At 47.6% G+C, this 22,869-nt stretch overlaps 1 protein-coding gene across 3 annotated transcripts in view; it reads left to right on the forward strand.

Annotated features, from left to right (window-relative positions):
• Window positions 1–22,869, forward strand: part of Dop2r (dopamine D2-like receptor) — a 99,503-nt gene that overhangs the window by 71,062 nt on the left and 5,572 nt on the right. For all 3 annotated transcript variants that reach the window (XM_076906904.1, XM_076906905.1, XM_076906907.1), the window contains exons 2-4: window positions 19,361–19,470; window positions 20,612–20,864; window positions 22,181–22,281. In XM_076906904.1, coding sequence (XP_076763019.1) covers window positions 19,361–19,470; window positions 20,612–20,864; window positions 22,181–22,281 — 464 coding nt within the window. The remainder of the gene's footprint in view (window positions 1–19,360; window positions 19,471–20,611; window positions 20,865–22,180; window positions 22,282–22,869) is intronic.

The following is a 22,869-nucleotide window of genomic DNA, read 5'->3' on the forward strand; positions in this document are numbered from 1 at the left end:
CAACAGCCATCGCGATGTTTGTTTTACGAGCGGAAAGCGAGAATTTATGACGCGCGTATCGATAAAATTGTTCAAGTTGTTCACTCTTAATCGATCGAACTTTTAACAGATTTTTTTTCATTTAATGAAAATCATTTAAAACACGGAAGAAATAACGTGCAAAAATCGCTGGCGTATCGTGCGGCAAATTGTTTTCAATTGAAACTCGAGGGTGTTTCATTGCAGCGAGCTAGTTGCGGGACAATTAAAATTACTGAGGCATCGTTATCCAGTTCGAAATTCAGTCGATCTAAGTAACTTGTAAGCATTAATACCGCACTCTTAGAGGTGCTCACCGTTCGCTCGAAAGAACAGAGTACCAGTACTTACGATTAATTAATGAAGACGAACACTTTGGAAGCCTCTCGACTCGACGAAATTCAATCGTTCGTTTAAATTATTCCACGACGTGGTCGTCTACAACGAGTAACGTCTTCTGACCGAGGCATTAAAATTTACATAAACCACTCTGTGGCTAAAAAGTTGGCGTCACGGTCCACGAGGAATTTCACTTTAATTATATCTCAGGTTACCATCGAGTAAACACACCCGTCGAATTTATTTGTCGAAGGATGCAACGAGGATGCCTTTTAAAATGTCTTCGATGCTCGACAGGCGTAACGGATGGAAGATTAATGGACGAGTCCGAGTAAAAATATAATATCACGTTCCATCTATCAAATGGACGACTCGACGAAGGATACGCACAAGCGTGGCCAACTTCGACGCTGCGAAACGCTGTCGAACCGAGAGTTCTCGAAAGTATTCCTGGTAAATTGCAGCCGTGTCGCGTGTTCTTTCCGTGGCCACGATCGAATCGAAGGAAGTAATTGCATCGGTTACGATTCACGAGAACGCAACAGTCTCGTTCGTGGAAACGAAGTGCATTTTCAGGAGGCGTAGCCGATGAAATGTGTGTGGCGCAGGGGAGCAGCGAGGCGCGAGGGAGCAGCGCGAGGTAACAAGTTGTTAAGACTACTATTAAAACTTTGCATTTCGAGGAGCAGCGCCGTTTCTGACCCGAGGAGCGTGCCAGCTCGCGCCGCGGAACAGTCAAGTTTCGTTGGATCAGCGAGCAAGGTGCTTCCTGGGTACTTTTATAACGTGCTCGCTCTGCTAGAAAATTCTACCTTCCGCGGTTCCTGCGCGAACTTCCATTGTAATTTGCATCGTCGATCTTAACGGATCCCTTTGCCACGTAATCGTCAAAGTTCCTTCAGTACGCGCGCGTACTCCTCGCGACGCGATCCAACGTCTCTAATTGTCATTGGATTCTCAGCTTGATAGTTTGTCATTGGATTAACCGTCGCGATCAAAGCTACAGGGGGTGATATTAAATTATGCCTGGTGGATTACTGTCTACGTTAGTAGCGACCGCAGTTCTTGGGCTCGGAGTAATGACGCATTCGAAGCTGAGTTGCTTATCTACCCGTGGATCCTTGCAGCCACTGTTGCTACGTGGTGTCGTTTCGGTTGAAGTTTCGCATGGTACAACCGCTAAACAAATTACTCGACTCGTTGATTGGCGTCACCAATGCAGCGCGCTGATTACCCGTTTCAGTTATTTCCACGCGATGCCAAACATGGCGGCCATGTTGCTTCGACGCATCTTCGCTGGTTCCGACAGAAGCGATATATCGAAGCTTAAGAGAAAGAGAAACAAGTCTACGCGTTGAACTGGTCGATGTTTCCCCAGGTGTTTCATCTATATCGATCTACTTCATCACAATCGAATCCATTCGCTGCTGAACAATGTTTTCCTATCCCAAGCGAAGAGTTACCACTGGATCCTTTATACCTGGGAATCCTGTATCAATTCGTCGAGTAACACGTCCCTCGAGCACCTGTACCTTTCACGATTAACCGCAGCTCATGCGTGAACCTCGAACGAGCAAACCGTTCGAGCGGTAGAAAATGAACCAGCTATAATATAATTCGATAATGAACTCGATGGCACGAGAAATCGCGTTTGTACGTAATCGTACGATACCAACGTGGTTAGTCGACTGATCGTAATAAGAGGGTTTAGAGTCGCATGCAACGCCCTCCCCCCGCGGCGAGATTTATAACTGGGAATTTTATAAAATTACATTATAATTTATGATGCCGTTTCTCGTCCAGCTGCGGCTCGCGAACACCGGTTACTCGGAGCGCACGCAGCGCCAGGATCCCCTCATCGCGCTAAAACACCGCGATATCAATTTTCCTCCGCAGCCACGCTTCCACCGCGTCATTACGCGCTCGACCAAGGATGTTTTTCGCTCGCGCGATCGAGATGATCGATCGCGAGCAACGTATCGTTCGACGCGCGGGAACGTAATATCGCCTCGCCTTTGGATTAATGCCTCGACTCGAACGAATCAATTATTGTACGTTTCGACTTCCTACGTTTTCCTCCGTTGATATTTTCCCGTCTCAATGGCTCGAACGAGCACCGTCGATCAATTAAACGCTCCTCGAGCGCTCCGCCGCAACGTATCCGTCTCGATGGAAATTGCGAAGCTTAAAAATGAGAATCGCACCGATTCGCGGATATTAATTGGGCACAGTTGCGCGTATTGCGCTGTGCGTCGATTGTGTTGGGACGAAAAATCGTCCGGCTTCGATCGTCGGCTGGTAATCATTTGTTACGCGATTTCCGGCCGGTGACGTTTTTGTGATTCAATGGCTCGGACGGAATAACTCGCGAGTCAGCGAAACGAATTCATGGAAACGTGACCCGGGTCGGGAACAGTGTTAATCGATCGTTTAAATCGATTTTGCGCGGAATAATCGGTGGCGCTGGCGCGCTGCGTCCCGCCGTCATTACTCGCCAATTCTGTCTTCCATTGGCGTCGTAAATTTCTGCAAAAATATTTCGAGCTCCACCTGTCATGCTGCACAATAGCTGCGCGACGCGCGATAATCAAACGAACCGTAATCAGTGTTAATTCGATTGGCAACGGGTGACGCCAGCGAAACACATTCTCAGTGTACCGGCCAATCAACTGTACACACACACTGCCAGCTCGTACACGCACGGGTACCCTAACTTCGTAAACTTACCGGATTATAACTCGAAGCGGCACAATTTAATGACACCTAAGCCAATTCCCCGTTCTTTCTTCGCGAACATTAATTAATGACCCTGTAACCATCGCGTGCGCGCTCCCTATGCGCTTCTGACGACGTGGAGCGACTAAAAGATGGAGAATCCGCATGAAAATGTACTACAATTTCCATTTCTGATAATACTGATTATTGAAATTTATAACAGTACTAATTAATACACTCGATTTTCTCGTTCATATATGAATCTCCTTATATTCATTTGTCACTTGGCGAATTACATTCATCGAACGTTCGAATTCAATTCTCTTCAAGAAAGAAGATATTATTCTACAGTGTACTTGTATTTTTCTATATAGCTTATTCAAAAGTTTAGAAACGAGGGGTGGCGTTCGAAAAAAGGACCCGTCGATTTAGCTAATCCTCCATGGCGAGAAGTCCTCGCGAAACCGATGGAGTCCCCCAACCAAGCGGAAGTAACAATTTCTCCTCTGATTCCGTGGGTTCACTGAGATGACTGCGCCCGATAGATTCTCGTTTCTTTCCGCGAGGTCTCCGCGGTAATGGTTATTAATGTTTATCGGTGGTCCGCACCTGGACGGGGCTGCTCGACCTCGAAGGAGAAGCGGAATCAATCAATTCAGCGCACGTACATCCCCAGAGAAGAGAAACCGATATCCGAGAGACGTAGATTGGGACTTTTCAGCGAATTGACCACTCGAGTTGTTCAGGGACTACGTGAGAACAGATCGAAGCGACTCCGTATCGCGCTGCCCGGCTACTTTTCGATAGAGTTACCTGGCCAGCTGTTCAGGACGACGATTTCACCGTGCCACTGCACTGATTGCATTTCTCTCGCGTAAAACACAAAAATCTACCGATCCTTGGAGAGACTCGCGAACGTTTCTTCGCGTACATCCTTCTGTTTCGTTCTGCCATCAGTTTTGTCGCGCGATTGAAATTAGAGACAACGAATTTGTAATTTGAACGATGTCACGTTCTTAATTTCGTGGGACGCATTTTTGACGTAGGAATTTTTAGCGTTGAAACCAGCAATTAGAGAAAGTTTGAGTGATGTTGTTTAAGAACGGTGCGAAACTCTCACTTGCCCCCTGAAAACTCGCGAACATTTCTTCGCGTACATCCTTCCGTTTCGTTCTGCCATCAGTTTTGTCGCGCGATTGAAATTAGAGACAATGAATCTGTAATTTGAACGATGTCACGTTCGTGATCTCGTGAGACGTATTTGATGTGGGAATTTTTAGCGTTGAAAGCAGCATTTAGAGGAACCTTGAACGATCTTGTTTAAGAACGGTGCGAAACTGTAAGTTCCCAAGAAACATCGAAGTAACTATATACCACGGTATATATCTTGCCCTCTGAAAACTCGTACGTTCCTTAATAGCCAAACCTCGAAAGAAACTCGATCACTCTTTACGCGAGAATCATGGGCGAGCTGGAAGCTACGCGAAATTAAGATACATCGAGAAAGTTATACTCGAGGCGTTGCATTGTTGCTGCCTCTGCATAACGAAGTCAGCGTAATTCGTTAATAAAAGTACAAACGAAAGGTTGCACGGTTCGTTCTGTTCGATTTCTCGCTGTTTATCCGCGAATACGGTTCAGGCTGGCTTCGATCGTCCTAATAGGCGTACGTTGCTTTGTTTCGCGTGCCGCTTTGCAAACGTTGTTTTCGCACAATGGAGATTCATACAGAACGGTCATAAAAATCCATAATCCCCAGTGAAAGGAGAAAAATTGCAGGGTCGCGCGATCATGCGTACAGCGTCCGTCTATCGCGCTATTATGAGTATTACAATACTTGCTCGATTCCTCTACGGGGTTCTCACCACTTCCGACAAGGAAGAACCGTGGCCGCTTTTCTTGCGCGAGCGACATCCCGCGGCGAATGAATTATCCAGGACGATCGAGCCGTGAACGCGATGAAGGAACGGTTTTTGCATCTCCCTTTAACCAGCTCGCTATGCCAGATAGCGGGGATGACAGCAAGAATTTCCAACGAACGAACGCTTTTTCCTATTCATCATCGCTTTTCCTCGCGGCTAATAACAGACTGAAATTCGTCGCTCAGTTTCGTACGCCGCGCGTTTCATTCGTCGCTGAAATTGTCTTTCCACGGAGATCGTCCAACGCGAATTTGGGCAGCAGTGTACCGCTCTTTCCCTGCGACGAAACGATCCTGCTTTATAACCTCGCGTGCAGCAGCTTCCTCTGTTTCTTTATTCGCTTTTTCAATAGCTGTTAATCAGTCGAGGAAACAACGGCTGAGCCGCGTCATGAATACAGAGCGCGGATAACGTTTACATTAGAAAGAACGAACGGAACCGCGTTCGCGTCCAACGGATGGCTTCGCGTCATCCAGTGACGCAACCGATTTAATGAAACAGCCACGACGTAATAGAAAGTAAACACTCGAAGGAAGTTCCGCGATTACGGTGCTTTAACAAAATTGCCAGGCCCGCGAGAGTGTCTTCTGAACGCGATTGGCAAAGTTCGAATCTCCATGATCGCGGGTCATTTGTCCTGGGCCCCGGGGCAAAAAGTCGTTCTGCAAACTTTTCTGATTCGCAGTATCGTTTCTGTCCCTTCCTCCTCGTTCGCGATACATCCTCGACGCGTTTCGAATAATGCTCGCCCCGCTTGAATAAACATATCGCCACTTTGTATTCAATTCGACGAGCCAGTAATACGGTGGCTGGAATAGGACGTGCGGAAGGTTAATGGAAATATGCGTTCAATTTATGGATACACGCCGCTCGAATGTTTAGTCGATTTATGCACGGAAACTGTTCGAGACTCCACCTTTGTAAGAGATCGCGCATAATACGCGTAATGCCCGTCGCGACAATCGGAGATTATGGGATCTGGGATCGTGTTCATTGCAGCGTTCCCCACATGATAAACACTGCCGGTGGTATGCGCAGCCATTGTCCTGCTAATCATTTCGTTGCCGCAGGAAACGTTCGTGTTTGTCGAAATGAAAAATCCAGGCTATTCCTCCTCTGTCTCTGCTGCAACTGAGACCAACGGTAATTTTGTACGCGTTCATAATTCACAGCGATTCGCATTTTTCCATCCACCTCAGGCGCTTCCGTTCCTCCGCGGGAATAAAGGACGAATCGATTAAACAAACGGGCGAGAGATCCGACTGCGCTTGAAACCTGATCCCTGGACACAATTCGATCCCTGCGAGGGGGGATCGAAGAAACAAAAGCGGGTCCGTTAAAGGCGACTTAAAGAAGAATTAATTAAAATCCCCGTGAAGCTTCGCGAGACGCAAAGGGATCAACCGACGCCCGTAAATTGAACCGATTGAAGGCAGCTCGACGTTAGACCAGCATCAAGATTCGAGTCGGGTCCCTCGATCGAGAGATCTCTCCGCGCCAAACTTTTATCCCGCGGTCGCCCGCGTTCTCGTCCGTCCCGTTGCCTTCCCGTCAACTTTTCTTTCTCCCAGTCGCCATTAACGACCCCGTTCCCTGAGACTCGTGGGACGCCCCACCCTTCGTATCGTCGAAACTTTTCGACGTACAGCTCGCTTGGCTCTCGTTTTGGGGAATCGTTAAGGGCTTCTCGCTCGGAACGTTGCGATCAGATCGTAACGAGGATGAAAATATAATCCTCGCGAAGCTCCTACCAGCATTGTTACATCGACTTGCGTTAATCGAGAAATCTCGTCGAACCTCTCGCGAACTCGAAGTTGCGTCTTCCTGTCACTCGACCTGGAACTCGCATTCATTAATCGCAACGAACTTCGATCCGATCTCCATAATCGAGGCTTCACTCGTGCCTTTAACCACCCACCCCACCAAATACCATGGAATACCGGGTAACGATCGATGCAGTTGCGTTTCCTATCGTATAATGACCGAGCGTCGAGGTTTAAGCGCGACGAGGGAGGCGATGGTGTCTAGTTTCACGAGGAGCCAGGAACTATTGCCGAACAATAGCAACATCGACGCGATTCGGACGCGTGGAAGTTCGGCAATTACCATTCACCAACGCGCGGCCACGTAGCTTTATGGCGCTCGCGCGCGTTTCACCCTCGTTTGCTTAACGCCCGTCTCGCTTTCTTGGTCCCCACGCCTCCTGTTTTCGAAAACCCTCGTGGAAATTCCCTGGAACACCGCGGTTAATCCAGGAACCGCTCGCGCATCGCCAGCAATGAATGCAGACAAGTTTTGTCCGTCTTAATTCGCAGCTTCGGGTGCAAAGCTGCTGGTGTACGCGAGCGGCCATGTTGGTACCCAGCTCTCGACGATGGATACCAGGCGAAACGAGTCCCACCGTCGAGCCCCCTTTGTTAACGAGTAACGTTGGAGTTTGGTAACAGGATCTGCGGACAATGTTCGCGAGATCCTGCCGCTCCTCTCGTTTCCTTGTCCTCGATGTTATCGCATCTTACGACCGTCCAAAGTTGCAGAACGCGACGCTATCGATAATCAATCGACAGAGGAACAGCCAGACGTCTCTTTCTGGGACCACATCTTCGATTCAAAGTGGTAACGATTTTCGAACGAGAGGAACGGATCGCCATATTGGAATCAGCGCTCGCGGCAGCCACTGAACGAGGCATTCGATCGGTCGTAGAGGCTCGAATGGCTCGACAGAGTTCGTTTGAATAATTAGCGTCGTAAGTGTCAAAGTTTAATGGGTTACGAACTTGCGTTGGTCGAAGTTGGTTACGGGCGTATTTAACTTTTTGCTCCCTTCGCGGGCACGACTTTCTGCTTACGCGGAACGCGAGACGGTCTCGATTTGATTGATGTCGCCTCTCAAAGGACCAGGTATAACGGACTTTGTTTCCTCAGCTACTTCGCTGCCAGTGGCGTCCTTTTAAAAGCTTGAAATTCGAACTGAGAGCCGGTAAGACGAGAGAATTGTTCGTTACGGTGTGCGATAAGATACTTTGCATCCAAAATTAGGAGTGGGGGGGGGGGGGCGATGCTGAAACGAGGTATCCGTCAGCTTGTCGGCTGAATTAACGAAGCTCTTTGTTAAAAACCCTGCAACCGGATGGTTTTGTCGTAAACTGAAGCAAAGACAGGAAATAATTTTCACATCGGTTGATGCACCTTTAATGCAGACTGGTATCGATGATTCGGATAATGCGAACGATCGAATGGAAAAATTTTCGTTTACGTTGCAACCACAAACGACGTAAACGCGACGTGCGATTTTGAGCAAGCGATTGAACGATAATTGAACCAATAAACGTCAATAATAGGCAAGAGTGAGCTGGCCTGAAAATTGAAACACGAGTACAACATCGTTTACGCGATATTGTACAACTATTTGTATCCGCGTTCCAATTAATATTCGATTACCACTGTTAATATGCAAATTATCCTTGGCGTTAGAGGAGGCCGTTTATAATTATTATCGGAAATCGGCGCCGGAATGAACGATACGATTTGTAATCGTCGCCGTTTCGCTTTCGGACTCGTTATTAAACGTATTAAATGCACATAAACCGTTTTCTCGTGTCCCGTTCACCGAATGGCGTAGAGCTTTACTCTAACAGCTGTACGTTATATAATTAATTAGTCGCCGTTTCGAGGAGCGAATTGATTTTAATGTTAATTTCTTGTTTCGCGGTACGTTTATTCAGCTTTGCGATCACCCCAAGTGTAATTTACTATGCGACAATAAATTATATTATACGATATTTATTAAACGCTTCGGATTTGTACCAAGATGGCGACACGAGAACAATCTTTCTCTCTCTCCCTCTTTCTCTTCAACTCAATTATTCAAATACATTTTAACAAAAAAAGGCGATTCACCATTTAACGTGCCATTTGTAATAATTTAATGAAATTCATAACAGTTTACCTTAAAAATAATATACAATCGAATCCTTTGAATTCACACGCGGATCCTGATCGCCCTCGCGACGACTATTTGACGAGCGACTCTATAGACTTGCGGTTTACTACTCACTTGATTACACGGGTGACGGGTACGACGCTGTCCCGGCAATTAAATCGTCACACCTCGTACATACGCGGCTAGGAGAGCGCACGTGGTAGTGGGAGGAATGTTTATCGATTATTAAACTCTGGTATCAGGATATTCCCAGTAGTCGCGGTAAATATGATCGGTATGCCCCGGCTAGCAATGCTAATTTTCGCCAGACGCAATAATACAGGTCGTTCCAGGGGAACCATTGGAACAGACGCGGTTTGCGACCATCTGAATTTATGGCAAGTTAACTCAGATGCTCCCTGCAAGTTCCTTTACGCAGTCCTCTGGGTTCTCTCTCCCTCCCTCTGTTCCCTCACGGACACCATGCTGTCACGTTGGATGGCTAGGTAAATTTAATCTGATCCCCGGCTAAGTCGTAACTACGTGTCCGAGACCTGGAACAGTTCTGAGCCGCCTCGACATCCGTAGAAGCCTCTGTCGAGTGAATTACCTCAATTACTCCGTCTTCCTTTGCGCGTGGCGACCGCGATTATCAAATGATTTCCCCTCGTTCCCTGTTTTAAAAGCTCCGCGAGAGCAACACGGTCCACGTCGCCCCAAGCAGCAAGTTAGACGGATCGAAAAAGTTACATTATCACGTTCGCGTTTCCTTTCGTGGGGCAACGAAGAAAAAGCAGGTCCAAAGACGAGGAAAGAAGCGTCCCGAGGAGAGGTTGTTCTTACAAATGGATAAGTTCCGAGGCGAGAGTGTCAGGTAGAAAAGAACCCGGAAACTTTTGACCTGGATTATAATCCGATGTTTCCCCCGCAACTTTACACACAGCTGAACACGCGTTCTATTTTCCTTTCCGTTTCGCTGGAAACTGACCGCACGCTGACTATCGATAACCGCCTAAACAAAGTTTCGAAAGCTGTGCGTCGTCGTGGGCGATGGCGATCGTTCGTTTTGTCTCGCGTCGAGACTGAGCAAAGGTTTGGTGCTCTCGTAGCGATTCGATTCTTCGAAGGATCGCGAGAAATAACAGAGTTCCGCAAGAAGATCCAGCAGGATAGAAGAAACGGTATCAAAGTCGAGTGATAATGCCCAGTATCTGGTCAGCCGTAACGGGGCGGAAGCAATATCGTCCTCGATCCCATCTTCAATAAAATCTGAGGGACAGATATTGCGAGCGACTGTGTCCTGTCCGTTTTGAAAATACTGCTTTCTCTCCAGTGGATAGAAGAAACGTTATTACCAGGATTCAATCGCTCACTTCGTCGGCTAGGAAATTAATACGAAATTGATTACTGGATGGCTCTTCCGATCGACAGAGTCTTTCTCGAGTTTTCCTTAGCTAATCGCGACGCGTTCCCCTTTCGTTGGTGGTTAAAAAATCGCGTTTACAGGAAATATTGCCATCGGTTACCGAATTATTCCGCTTTCGATATCCGCGCGATGCTCGCGTCAATTTTGCGCACACGGCCGTGTAATCGCCTCGAAATAGAATCGATATTTCCCTCCGGTCGAGGGGCAACTTCTCTTTTCCACTTGCTGTCGAGAATTTTCGACATCGAGACACCTGCTCCAAGCTCGCCTCGATTAAATTTACAACCAGACCGTTGTCTTCCGTGTTATTTAACCGTTACGAACTTGTTGAATCCTCGCGATCCTCGTTATCGATAATTGAACTCTTTTTTGCTCTCGCATATCACTCTAGATACGCGTTCTGTCGATTATTCTTCGAAGAAATACTCTTCTTAAGTCGTGTCCATAATTTTCACCAGCTATTGGAAGCCAGTTCTGATGGAAAAATAATGTAGAACTCGTATTATCGAAAGAAACGATAGATTTCGCAAACATACGATAGCCCTATCGTAGACTGAGACGATCTACTCTTTGGACTTGATACGAAGAAATATCAAATATTGGTCATCGTCTTATTTCCAGTCGAAGAAATACGGAACACACGGAGAGGGACGCGAGGCATGGCAACGAAACAATTTCGTTTCGAGGATACGAGACCAACCGACGGGATTGACTTTAATCCGATGAAATCATCTGACGCAGCTGGAACCTGAATTTCCTTCCGCGAGGGGTCGCCTCGGTCAAAAACTCGCTGGTCACGGGATCCTCCATTAGTTGGGTTAATGGCTTTTTAATGTCGCCTCGGAATTCCTGGGGACAGGGCCCAAAGGTGATCATCCGACGGTCGATCACTTTCATAATTCCTGACGAACGCTTCCCCTGAATTTTCATCCTTGCGACTCGGCGTCCACGGATCGTGAAACGTGTAGAAAGTAGAAACAGTCGTTTCCAATGCTCCTTTACAGGCGATTTCCATTGCAACGACCCTGTCTTTTATATTCAGAGGCTGGCCAACGCGGCTCAGCTTTTATTCGCGCACTGAACTTTATCCACGAGGCTCTGTTTATGTTTCTAAGGCTTTCGACGCCTGTCCACGGTTCCATTGATTCTCAGTTGCGCACTATTGTGCTTCCTTCGGTTGGTATTAATACTTCTGCTCTATAGAACGCTGGCTATCAATTTCGTTGCAAAGAGAGCAGCGAGGGAAACCGCGTAACAGCAGAATCTGTTTAACAGCTGAGCTCCTGGAAAGCAATGAACTGCAGAGCTAAGGGATGAGGCGTAGCAATTCGATCCGCTTTGATCGATCATCTCTTGCGGCACGAAAGTCTCGAGATTAGAGACGGGAGTAAGTATGCGAGGAATTCTGTGCTATAACATTCCCCTCGTTGTTTAGAGGGACTGTCGAACTTCCGTCAAGTCGCCTCGCAAGTTGCTCGCCAGAAATAATGATTTCCAATTTAGCTCCATCGAGTATGAATAGCTCTACATCATACAAATTGCTATACTTCGTAGAAAGAAAGAAGAAGAACCAAGAGAGCAAAGATTGTCTAATGTTTGTAACGTTCAACGTGGATCAATTGAGAAATTCACTAAGGATAAAGTGGATGTGCAAGAAAATTGCTACAAAGTAGACGACAATTATTAATGGACGTTCTCGAACGTGTATACTTTTTACAAACATATCACGTATGAATAGCGCTGAAACAGCTGTACATCATACAAATTGCTATACTTTATGGAAAGAAAGAACAAGAACCAAGAGAGCAAAGACTGTCTAATGTTTGTAACGTTCAACGTGACTCAATTGAGAAATTCGTTAAGGATAAAGTGGATGCGCAAGAAAATTGCTACAAAGTAGACGACAATTATTAATGGACGTTCTCGAACGCGTACACTTTTTCCAAACATATCACGTAAATGAGATCGTCGCATCTCGTATCGCGAATTGAATGGCATCGACGAGATTCCGTTTCGCAAGTAAATCCCAACCCACCCCCATCTCTGCTCGTAATACCAGGGTTTCCATACAGTTTCTCTCATTCGTTTCCACAATCTCAACCCACGATTGAGTCTTGAAGTGCTTTCTCAGATCCGCTTGCGAAAGCTTCTCGCACCTCCTCATCAACTTCACAGGCTAAATCATCCCCCATGCTCTGCCCTGTCTTTCAATCATTTCCACGCCCTGTTTCTCGCGGCAACCCGCTCCCTTTTGATTCCTCTAACGACACACACACACACACACACACACACTCGCGCACACGTGTGAATATACGTATAGACATTCGTCCAACTGTTTCGCTCCTTCTGTCGGTTTAACTTTGGTGATTATATCAATTCGAAATCAATTTAACAACGGCCCTCGTATCGGCCGCGCGCGTGCTCTCGTCTCCGCAACCCTCTGCCGCGTGTCATTGAATTACGATGGGTGAATCGCTTGGAGTACTGCAGCCGCTCGATACGAGAATTAATAGGAACGCCGTTACCCGTTTAAGCGGACGACATGATACCTAGCCGACGTAGCCGACGCGTCGGGTCGCGTCGATGGAAAATACAGTGGCCGCTGCCACCTCTCGCGTTCGCTCTTCCGTGGACAAATTTAACGTCGACGAGCTGAGCCGTCGCGAGCCGGAAAGAGAGAAGAGAGGCGAGAAAAAGAGCAGAGGAAAACGAGTATGACACCTGGCCCGCTTTGTTTATCAAACGTCCCCGATTAGACCAGGCCGACAGCGTCGCCTGAAAAATCGAACATTAAACACAGCTGAGGTAATTCCAATTTAATTATTCAGTCGCGCGCGCGATCGAGATGGATACGCGGATAGCTGCCTCGACGCGGGCGATATTTCCCGCGGAAAAATGCTGCGCGCAAAAACGCTCGCCCGGTTTAAATACCGGCGTCCGCGTGGAAAAAGGGGCAGGCAAACACGGTAGGCGACGCTGGTCGAATAAAAAGCGCGATACGCGGCTGGCGCAAATGAAACTGACAACGAGTTAATATTCACTAGTTTAATACGACAAACGAAAGGTTTGCATGCGTGATTGGATGAATCCATTCGTCGAGCGAGGCGCCACTGTAATCTGAAAAGTCGATCCATCGACAGCCTTCGAACAATTCTGAAATCTGTTTCTCGAGTGAGTCTTACGATTATTCTACCTCTGAGTGACACAGAAATAACTTTAACAAGGTTAGCTGCGTTTTCGTTTCTTCGAAATTTTATAACAAACTGTTTCGAGCGTATTAACTTCGAATTCGAGTGGAATTGGAAGGACGCGCGTTGCGAACAGGATTAATGCAAAGTGACTTAGCATTTGCGTGTATAGAATATTCTGCAAGTCTTGTGGGATGACTTTGCGAGGTATATTTGCTTTTAAATCTTATCGTCTAATTTGGCATTGTTACGCGGTTCTTTTGGCGCAGAGGAACGCCGAGGGAGGCTCATTACGAGGTATAACGTAAGGATTTAATAGAATTTTTTTCTCGCTAACGAGGGTATGAGCTGGGGCGGTCTCTAATCCGTTTCAGCGTCACGGTTGTCATTAAATTCCCGCGGAAACGTTCACTGTTTTTCCCCGAAAATTTTCACGCCTTCATTTCCCAAACGACCGTCAACCGGCGACGCTCGCAGCTGCACTCAGCGCGACAATCTACAACGATCGTGGATGAATATACATATGAACATAGAGTGGTTCGTTAAAATTCGAGAATTCCAGGCTGACACTTGGAATTAATGTACGAGCGGAGTACGAGGCGGCAGTGCCCGTTATTTCCGTGAAGCAGAGCTGGAAGGAGGAGCAAAGCCTACCAAGCGTTCGCGAGCTCGAAGAAATAATTTTGTCCAATTACAAACGGCAGAAATTCGCGGATAACCCAGCCAGGTTCATATCGTGTTTGCACAGTCGGACGAGACGATTGGGTTTTAACAGAGAATTAACAACGGTGTTGCCACTTGAACTGTCGAGATCGATGCTCGACGATGTCGAATGTGTAACCGTGTCCTTGATATCCTACCGCGACCAGCCGAGAGCAGTGCACATATGTCCGACGGGACTGCATTATATACGACGATTGATCACATTATACGAAGTGCATCGTAGCGAATTTATTACAGGCTACAACCTCCAATTGGGGGCAATTTACTTCTATCAAGCTTAAAGACTGCACGACGGATAATCCCTCGGCTACTGAGCGCGTGGATCCCAGCGATATCGATCGACCCGTCGAAATATGCAAGACGATTACTAATTAAACGCTCGACGTTCACTCGTTTCGCTGGAACAACCTCGCGTATGCTGGAAACTCGCGTACCAAAAGCGGTTTGTCGTTCGGCACGCGAATGGTAACGCGATCTACTTATTCCTCAGCAGAGACGGAATCAACGTTCCCTTTTCTGAACTTCCTTTAATCGGAAACGAAGTCTCAATTGGCAATTAGCAGCGTATAATGTTCGACAGACGCTCGAACTTCAGAGCAGGAGGGGGGAGGACGTGGAAGTTATTACCATTCCGGGTAATCCTTCCAACGGGGAATTTTACGCGAGTGATTATTTGGGATTGCGATAAAGTGATTCATCGAAAAATGTATCCCTCGCGAACTTGAGAGCGTCTCGCGGGACTGGCGCACGAGCATAATCCATAATTCGATACAAAGGCAATCGAAGGGCGGAAATAGTATTACCAGAGAAGGAAGACAGAGTACGACTGATAGCGGATAATTGCTTCTTGACTGCTTTTCCACAGCGGCTCCCGTTTAAGGTCGTTGGGATAATACAAGGCTGACTGGCTCCCATCCCCCTTGGTCTTTAATTAGAACCCTCTACGATGCAGCTATAAATGCGGCGATTATGTACGTATCGCGGTGAGACTTACATCGACCGGAAGTGCCGCTCCACCTTGACCTTTCCCGCGTCCCTCGAGGGTATCGCCATCCTGAGGGGACTCCGTTTAATTCCAACAAAAGGATCAACCTCTGATACTGGCAATCAAGAGGCAACGCTTCTCATAACGCTTCCGCGAGCGTGTCTTCCACCTGTGCCCTCTCGTTTAACACTTTTAAATCGGTAATTGCGATTCCCTCTTACGCGAGCGCCATATCGATCATCAGACGCCAAAGGGTTCAACGAGAAGTAGGTCGTGTAATTAATTTTTATATCACTGAATAGCCAAGCTATTGACTCTTGGATGGGTGGCGATACTTGAATCGTTTAGCTGTTATTTAGCTACTCGAGGAACGACGCCTCTAACGATTTACGAGTAGAATTTACACGGGCTAAGTGGCCAGCCAACGAGTGATTATTTATTCGTTGCGCACGCGATTAATTACCAGGCGTAGTCGGCGGAAAGTAGCTCCTCGACGAGCAAGTTCACGCATCTATTTAGAAAGCGCGTCGACGTGGATCCCCTCTCGACAAGGGTAGGGACGCGTTACCGGAGCAACACGCAACAGAGTTATGGCTCATTTAACCCTGCTGGGGAGCCGGATGAAGAGCCTCGAATGCAAAGGTACGGTTAAAATAAGGCACCCGGCGGAAGGTGTAACGCGTGCTTACTTCGCGCTTAGAAACCAGGATGCGCGCCTATTTTTCGTCGTTCCTGCTCGTCGTACTTTCTTCCCTCCCCCTGGAATTATTAATACCAGCTATAACCGTAACGCACGGGCTAACCAGGGATGGCGCGGTGGAATTTTTAAATTTCGCGTACACATTCTTTTTTCTGCGAACGCCATTCCCTGGTTAACAACATTCCCGCGAGTCGCACACGCTCGCAGCAGCGGTCCTGGACAATTTCTCCATCGCGCAGAATTTTCTAATTATTGCGATTTCATCAGCGAGCCGCGACTGGTCGAGGGCAACGCACGTTTATCCGTTAAAAGGAAAAACGCGATGATAATCTACGCTGAACAGCTTAAGGGAGAGGCTTTATTTCAACGGGTAATAGGTGTGCGGTGGAATTTTGCATATTTCGCGTTTCTATGTAATATAAGGATAACGCGAGTGGCTGAGAAGGGGTGCAACGAGGGGTGGTTCAGAGCAGACAGAGGACTGTGACTGTGACTGGCGCTAAACGCGCGCACGTCGCTCTTAAATTACTTCGCCCTAAATACTTCATTGGCATTTTGGCCGCGGCTCAACTTAAGACAAAGACGCATTACAACGGTGCTTACCCGTATTCAGACCGTACAGGGATTTACCCGTATTTAGACTGTACCCATCTTGTAATTAACGGCGTGTCATCGTAAATCTGCGCGATCAACTTGTTCCGCTTAATCTCTGTTCTGATATTCCAGATGTCCCGTGCAGCTCTCGAACTCTTCTATCCAACGCGATCGAGAATTTCCGGGGGAACATATTTTGTTTCTCGCGATAGAAGCAACGGATGAAACTAATTTCACGCGCTCGTGAAAATTCAACGGTGTTCGCCGCTCTTTTTCGCCAACTGCCAGTAATGGAATGCGCGTCGGAAACGACGTTCCGTTTGCCTTCCACGAAATGTTTACCGCGTGTTCGTGCGCGTTCCCTTCGACCAGGAACTCTGTCGAGTAATTTCCATTCTTCCTGGCGGTTGCGTAACTTTTAAATTGGCGCCGCACGATCCTCAAGTTAATCAAAGGAACGACAGTTCCGTTATTCCTTTGGACACTGCTGTCTCGATGTATTTTTCGAGTACTTTGCTCTCTGCGACGACGCTGACCTGCGATACTCGAGATTCCTTTGGGGACCCAACGTGACAGCGTTCTCGATGGTTAATAACATTCGAAATGGAAGCGACTATCGAACGCAACCACTACAAATCGGGAACATTTTTCACGTTTCTATGAAATCGAGCATCCCTTGCTGAGAAATACATGTTTCTGTGAAGTGTCGCAGCTCGATTCCACGCATTACCCATTCTAATTGGACGAAAACCTACTCGCGTCCCCTTGAAACTCGTCGAGGACGCGCCATGATACTTTAATGTCGCAATTAGCAGGCAAATTGCTATGTACCACGGATCACGTCGACGATTGTTTAAGTTTCACGAGATGCACGCGACTTATTCCGCGGCGAGGTTCAACGAATTGTGACAATTTTACGTGCGGCCATTTTTCCGCGCTCATCATAGATGCAGCTCGTGTCCAGACGAGACACGCTCCCCGGCTGTTTCACCAGCTTCCTGCGTATTTGTATTTTTCGTTCCGCCGCGAACGCTGCAATGAAATCTGTCTGCTGGCGATAACTGAAAGAAATTGGTGCATCGCGCGAAATGGCCACGCTTAAAGCGTCCCCCTCGCTCGTATCTCTGCAGTTTAATCGCGACGATGAACGAATTTAGGTCGCGTTTGAAGGATATCGCGAGCGTTCGCGCGACATTCTGAAGGAGCAACGGAACAACGGGTCTTTTTCATCGCGGATGATAAATTAAAGGGGCGTTAAGAGGCGAGATGGTACACCAGCCTGTACGTTATTCTATTCCTGACGCGGCGTCGTCATAAAGTATCGATAGGCTGGTCGTGTCGCGCTCTGGTTATACGTGTGCAAAATATATAGCGACCTGGATCGATACGACGTTGAACTATGAGCCACGCAACTTAATAGTCGCTAATGCGCTTTGCGAGTGATCATGGCTCGAGCTGCGAAATGTGATCGATAACGGGGATATTGGACAGTCCGCGATTTATACGCGAGGTTTCCTTACGCGCCATTGTGCAAATGAAACCTTCGTCCGTCGCGATTCGATTATGAAGAGCTATTTCAGCAAGCTATAGACATTTAAACGTACCCTCACGTTCCTACGATGCATTCGATTACTTTATGCGCACTCCCGTTATTTTCGACGAGATATCTCGTGATTTAGCAGCGGAAGTTTAATAGCACCGACTGTTCGATCAAGAAAAGTAATAATCGCAGCTTTGGCTAATTTTCTAGAATTAATTATATCTGTTTCTTTGTGTAATGCAACTCGAGACTCTCGAGACTTTCTATGGTGTCATTTCGTTACCACGCGTCCTGCTACCACCGTCAGATCATCACGCGTTCATTATCTCGACGATGCTACCACATTCTGATTAGTTTCTGACCGTGTCCTGCGCGTTGACAGGTTTCCATTACGTCCTGACGACATCTTACACGAGAAGCCAGCACTACCAAGCGAGACGTTCCGTGTGCACGCGTCGACGTGCAGCGGATTCGTGAAAAATTGTTTTACCATCGACGTCTACCGCGAGGACCAGAGCCAGCCAGAGGACTACACGCTGATGCATTGCTTGATCCGTGTCATTGGTTAACAGCCGCGAGCATCGAATAATTCGAGCGAGCGACAAGAGACACGGCTCTGGTCCATACGCGCGACACAGAGCGGGCGGTAATACAAAGAGGAAATTGTCAGCGGTTCAAAATCCGCCGGTTCAAACAGAAAATCGGGGCGAGCGCGTCGCGCGAGGTCCGCTCCCGTATCCCAGGCACGGTTGTTCCGAATAAATAAATCACGAAACGCGAGTTGGCTCGTCCTGGACGATTGCAGGCAGCCGACATAGCCGCGCTTTCAAGGATAAAAAGGACGACGGGGGATGGGGACACGGAATCTCAAAGAGGAAGAGGCAGAAGCGCCGCGCATGGAATGCAAAAGAGGAAAGATAAAGCTCATCGCTTGATTCGACCTTTGATTTCTACGAGCACCTCTTAGCGAATACCTTTTCTCGCTCGACAACAATTCCCGCGAGAGTCCCATTCTTCGATGGTGGAATGCCAGACGAAAACGACGATCACGTTCGCGTGGCTCTGCATTAGCATCGTCGAACGTCTCGTTAGTTACTGTAAACGGGCGCTCGAATATCGCTGGCTCTGGTTCGCGTTTTTGTTAACCCGAGCGGAACGGCTCGATGAACGTTAATTTGCATCGAGATCATAGCGAGCTCGATGGTAAAACGGACGAGGGGTTAATTCCACTGGCGTGGTACCGCGGTTTCGCCCTCGATCTTCACAGTTTGTTCGTTCGTTTTTCCAGGTAAACGGATCCTGGAGCCTGCCTGGTTTTGTCTGCGACTTTTACATCGCGATGGACGTCACGTGCAGCACCAGTTCCATCTTCAACCTCGTAGCAATCTCGATAGACAGGTGAGCGTGTTCCTTTTCGCAATGGGGGACGGGATAATTCGGCTGCGATTGTTTCGCCCTCGCGGAATTCGCGATTGGCCTTCCTCCACCGTTTCCGCAGGCTGCACGCCATCCGACCTACCCTCGTCGCGCACGAGCGTTCGGCTAATTCGCGAGATGTTGCGCGTTGCCCCAGAAAAAGGAACGAGATGACGGCAGAGGCGGTGGATAATGATCGTAATTCGGAAGCAAACCTGTTCGAAAGTAAAACGCTGCTTGGCTCCCGTTGCTTTCCCCTTTTTATTCCGTTGCACGGAAGGATTGCGTAACAGCGATTGGCACAAAAAATGCTGGGAAAATTCGTGGAAACGGGAGTAGCTGATTTAACCGGTTTACGTGACGCGAATAACAGGCCTGAGGGCAGAGAAAAACGGGTCTCTGGTCTGTGACACACCGAAACGAGTTCGAATTAAAAGGGATGATTCCTTTGAATGAAAGTTTCGTCGAAACCTTCGAACAGCTATCGTTAAATCGAGAAAGAAGCCAATTAATTCTGATCTCGTGATCCTTCTCAAGGTTGCAAACAATTTCCATGGAATTCAATCGTACGCTTGCGTTATTACGCGAACGACATCCTGCGAAAACAGGATGGAATCGCGTTCGTCCGCGGATGCCACGGCCCAGCGTCCAATACCAAGGATTCCCGCATCTGCATGTTAAAATATGCATGCCGCGATGCAGAAAAATGGCTGCACTCTATTAAGGATCTCCCCTTGGCGAGCGTACCCGGTAGCCGCGAGATTTGAATCCGTCCAACGCGTCGTCGCTCATCCAGAAATCCTCAGCGGCGAACCGGTTTAATTTACCGATTTAATTAAATCAACCGTTGTCCCCGTTCGACTTTTCAATTAAACGGTGGCGTGGCGTCGTTTCTTATCGGTGGAGGACTGCTCAGAAACCTGTAGTCGCTCGCAGAGGTAAAGCTGGCCCTGTAACGATACATCAGGAGCTAAAAAGAAAGAAAGAAAGAGAGGAAGGCAGAGAAAAAAGAAACGAAACAAATTGAACACGGCTAGGATACCCAGGTTGATTTGCGGTAACGTAATGCCCCCGTGAACCAGGGGGTACACTGTACGATACGTGAAACGAATTTGAATTGCAGATACATCGCGGTGACCCGGCCGATAAAGTACGCCAAGCACAAGAACAATAGAAGAGTGTGGCTGACGATACTGTTGGTCTGGGCGATATCGGCCGCGATCGGCAGCCCAATTGTTCTGGGGCTGAATAACACCCCCGATCGAATACCGGACCAATGCCTCTTCTACAATTCGGACTTTATCATCTACTCAAGCCTATCCAGCTTCTACATACCCTGCATCATCATGGTGTTCCTCTACTACAACATATTCAAGGTAAAAGGTTGACGAACGATCGTACGGCTGTTTAAAAGAAAATTGATCGACAAGTGAGGGACGAGTCTATCAACCTCGACGGCTCGATTGATACGATTTATCGTGATCAATGCGAAATGATCAGAGAGGGAAAATTATTCTCGATTAAGAAAGAGGTAAAGTTCATTCGTTGGGTTCGTCGTTCGTAACTTATCGTGATCAACGTGAAAAGATTAAAGAGTAAAAATTAGTCTGGATTAAGAAAGAGGTAAAGTTCATTGATTGGGTTCTTCGTTTGTAACGCTGTCGTTGGATGAAGTAAAATTAAATTGCATAATATATAATTCGAACGCCATATGGAACAAAGTATCCCAGGGATTGGTTAGCTTTTACGATCGTACGGCTGTTTAAAATAAAATTGATCGACAAGTGAGTAACGATGGCTCGATTGATACGATTTATCGTGACCAGTGCGAAAAGATCAGAGAGTGAAAATTATTCTCGATTAAGAAAGAGGTAAAGTTCATTGGTTGAGCTCTTCGTTTGTAACGCGGTCGTTGGATTAAGTAAAATTGGTTGAATTGTACAATTATATAATTTAAACGCCATATGGAGCAAAGTATCCCACGGATTGGTTAGCTTTTACGATCGCGCGGCGGTTAATCATAAATACAACCCTCTCCAACATTTTACGCCGCTGTGTACGCAGACAGTTCTGTTTGCTCGGGTTCTGTTTTATCCGTCTCGATATTAATTCCCGATCGGCGTGAAATTATGTTTAATGGTCGAGTGAAATAAACCCCCGCGCGCGGAACGGATAGTAATTATTGCTCGGGCAAATGTAGCGTGGTAATTATCGGTTGCCAGCGTGCTGGAGTATCCCGAATGTGCCCAGTTCAAAGGAGAAACGCTGGCTGCGTGCGATAAAGAAGAGAATCGCTCGATCGTTACGAGCTGTCGCCCGTACCTTTGACCATTCTCTGCGATGCTGCGCGATCGGTACCGTAAAAGCGCGAAGACGATTTCCTTTCGACGAACATCGCTGTAAACCGTGCTGACATCCTCCTTTTACATTCAGTCGTAACAGCTGATCGCGTCAAAGGTTGCATTTCTCGATAACGCATCGTCCAGCCGTCGACGGATACGTCCTCGTCGTTCTCGATCCTCGAAAATACTTGCCTCGCGCGGTCTGGCGTGATAAATCCCGTCGCTTTTGATATGCGTACTCGATAATAGGCGTCATTAGTTATCCACTGCGCCATGGAATAGGAAGATTTATCCGTCCCGTTGGCTCGTTGATTTATCTGGGGACAACGATTTCAATTTACCATTTCCAGGCGCTGCGGAACAGGGCGAAGAAGGCGAGGGCCAACCGGAAGCCCAACCTGGGCGACATTAAACCGGGCAGCATAATCGAGAACATCGCGCATACTCGAAGGTAAGGCCGTGCAACTTCGTGGCACGAAAGGTTTCTCGCGTTCCTTAAAAATTTACCAGGAATGTTCCAGGAGTACCACTTTGAATCCGACGCTGATTAAGGGAGGAAAAAGAGCATGAATCGTTTCGTTGTTTTTCTCGACTCGACTTGCGATGCGAGACTCGAGAGAAAAATAGAGAGAGAGAGAGCTTGAATAGATAATGTCGCTTCGTGTCGCTGTAATTCGAGTTTACACTCGAGAGAGGGAAAGGGACCGATAAGAATCTAAGCGGATACTTCGTTGATAATCGAGAGAATTACTGTCGCATGCGCTCCGCTTGCATGCACCGTCGCATGTTATACGCTGCACGAGGATAAGCGCGCTGTTGCGATTCAATAATTCATACCCGTGCTCGCGACAAGATCCTCGTATAATGTCTGCCGCCTCGCTTTGCGCGATCGCGCAGTCCCGATCAAAGAAATCCTGCACGTAAATAAGAGATCGCTTCGTGACCAGGGGGTGGGCGCGATTACGCGGCGAAGAACGCGTTCGTATCGGAACAGCTGACGCTTTGCCACGACGCTTACGGAGAACGAAATATCCATCAG

Source organism: Xylocopa sonorina, chromosome 15 (assembly GCF_050948175.1).
Source record: "Xylocopa sonorina isolate GNS202 chromosome 15, iyXylSono1_principal, whole genome shotgun sequence".
NCBI lineage: Eukaryota > Metazoa > Arthropoda > Insecta > Hymenoptera > Apidae > Xylocopa > Xylocopa sonorina.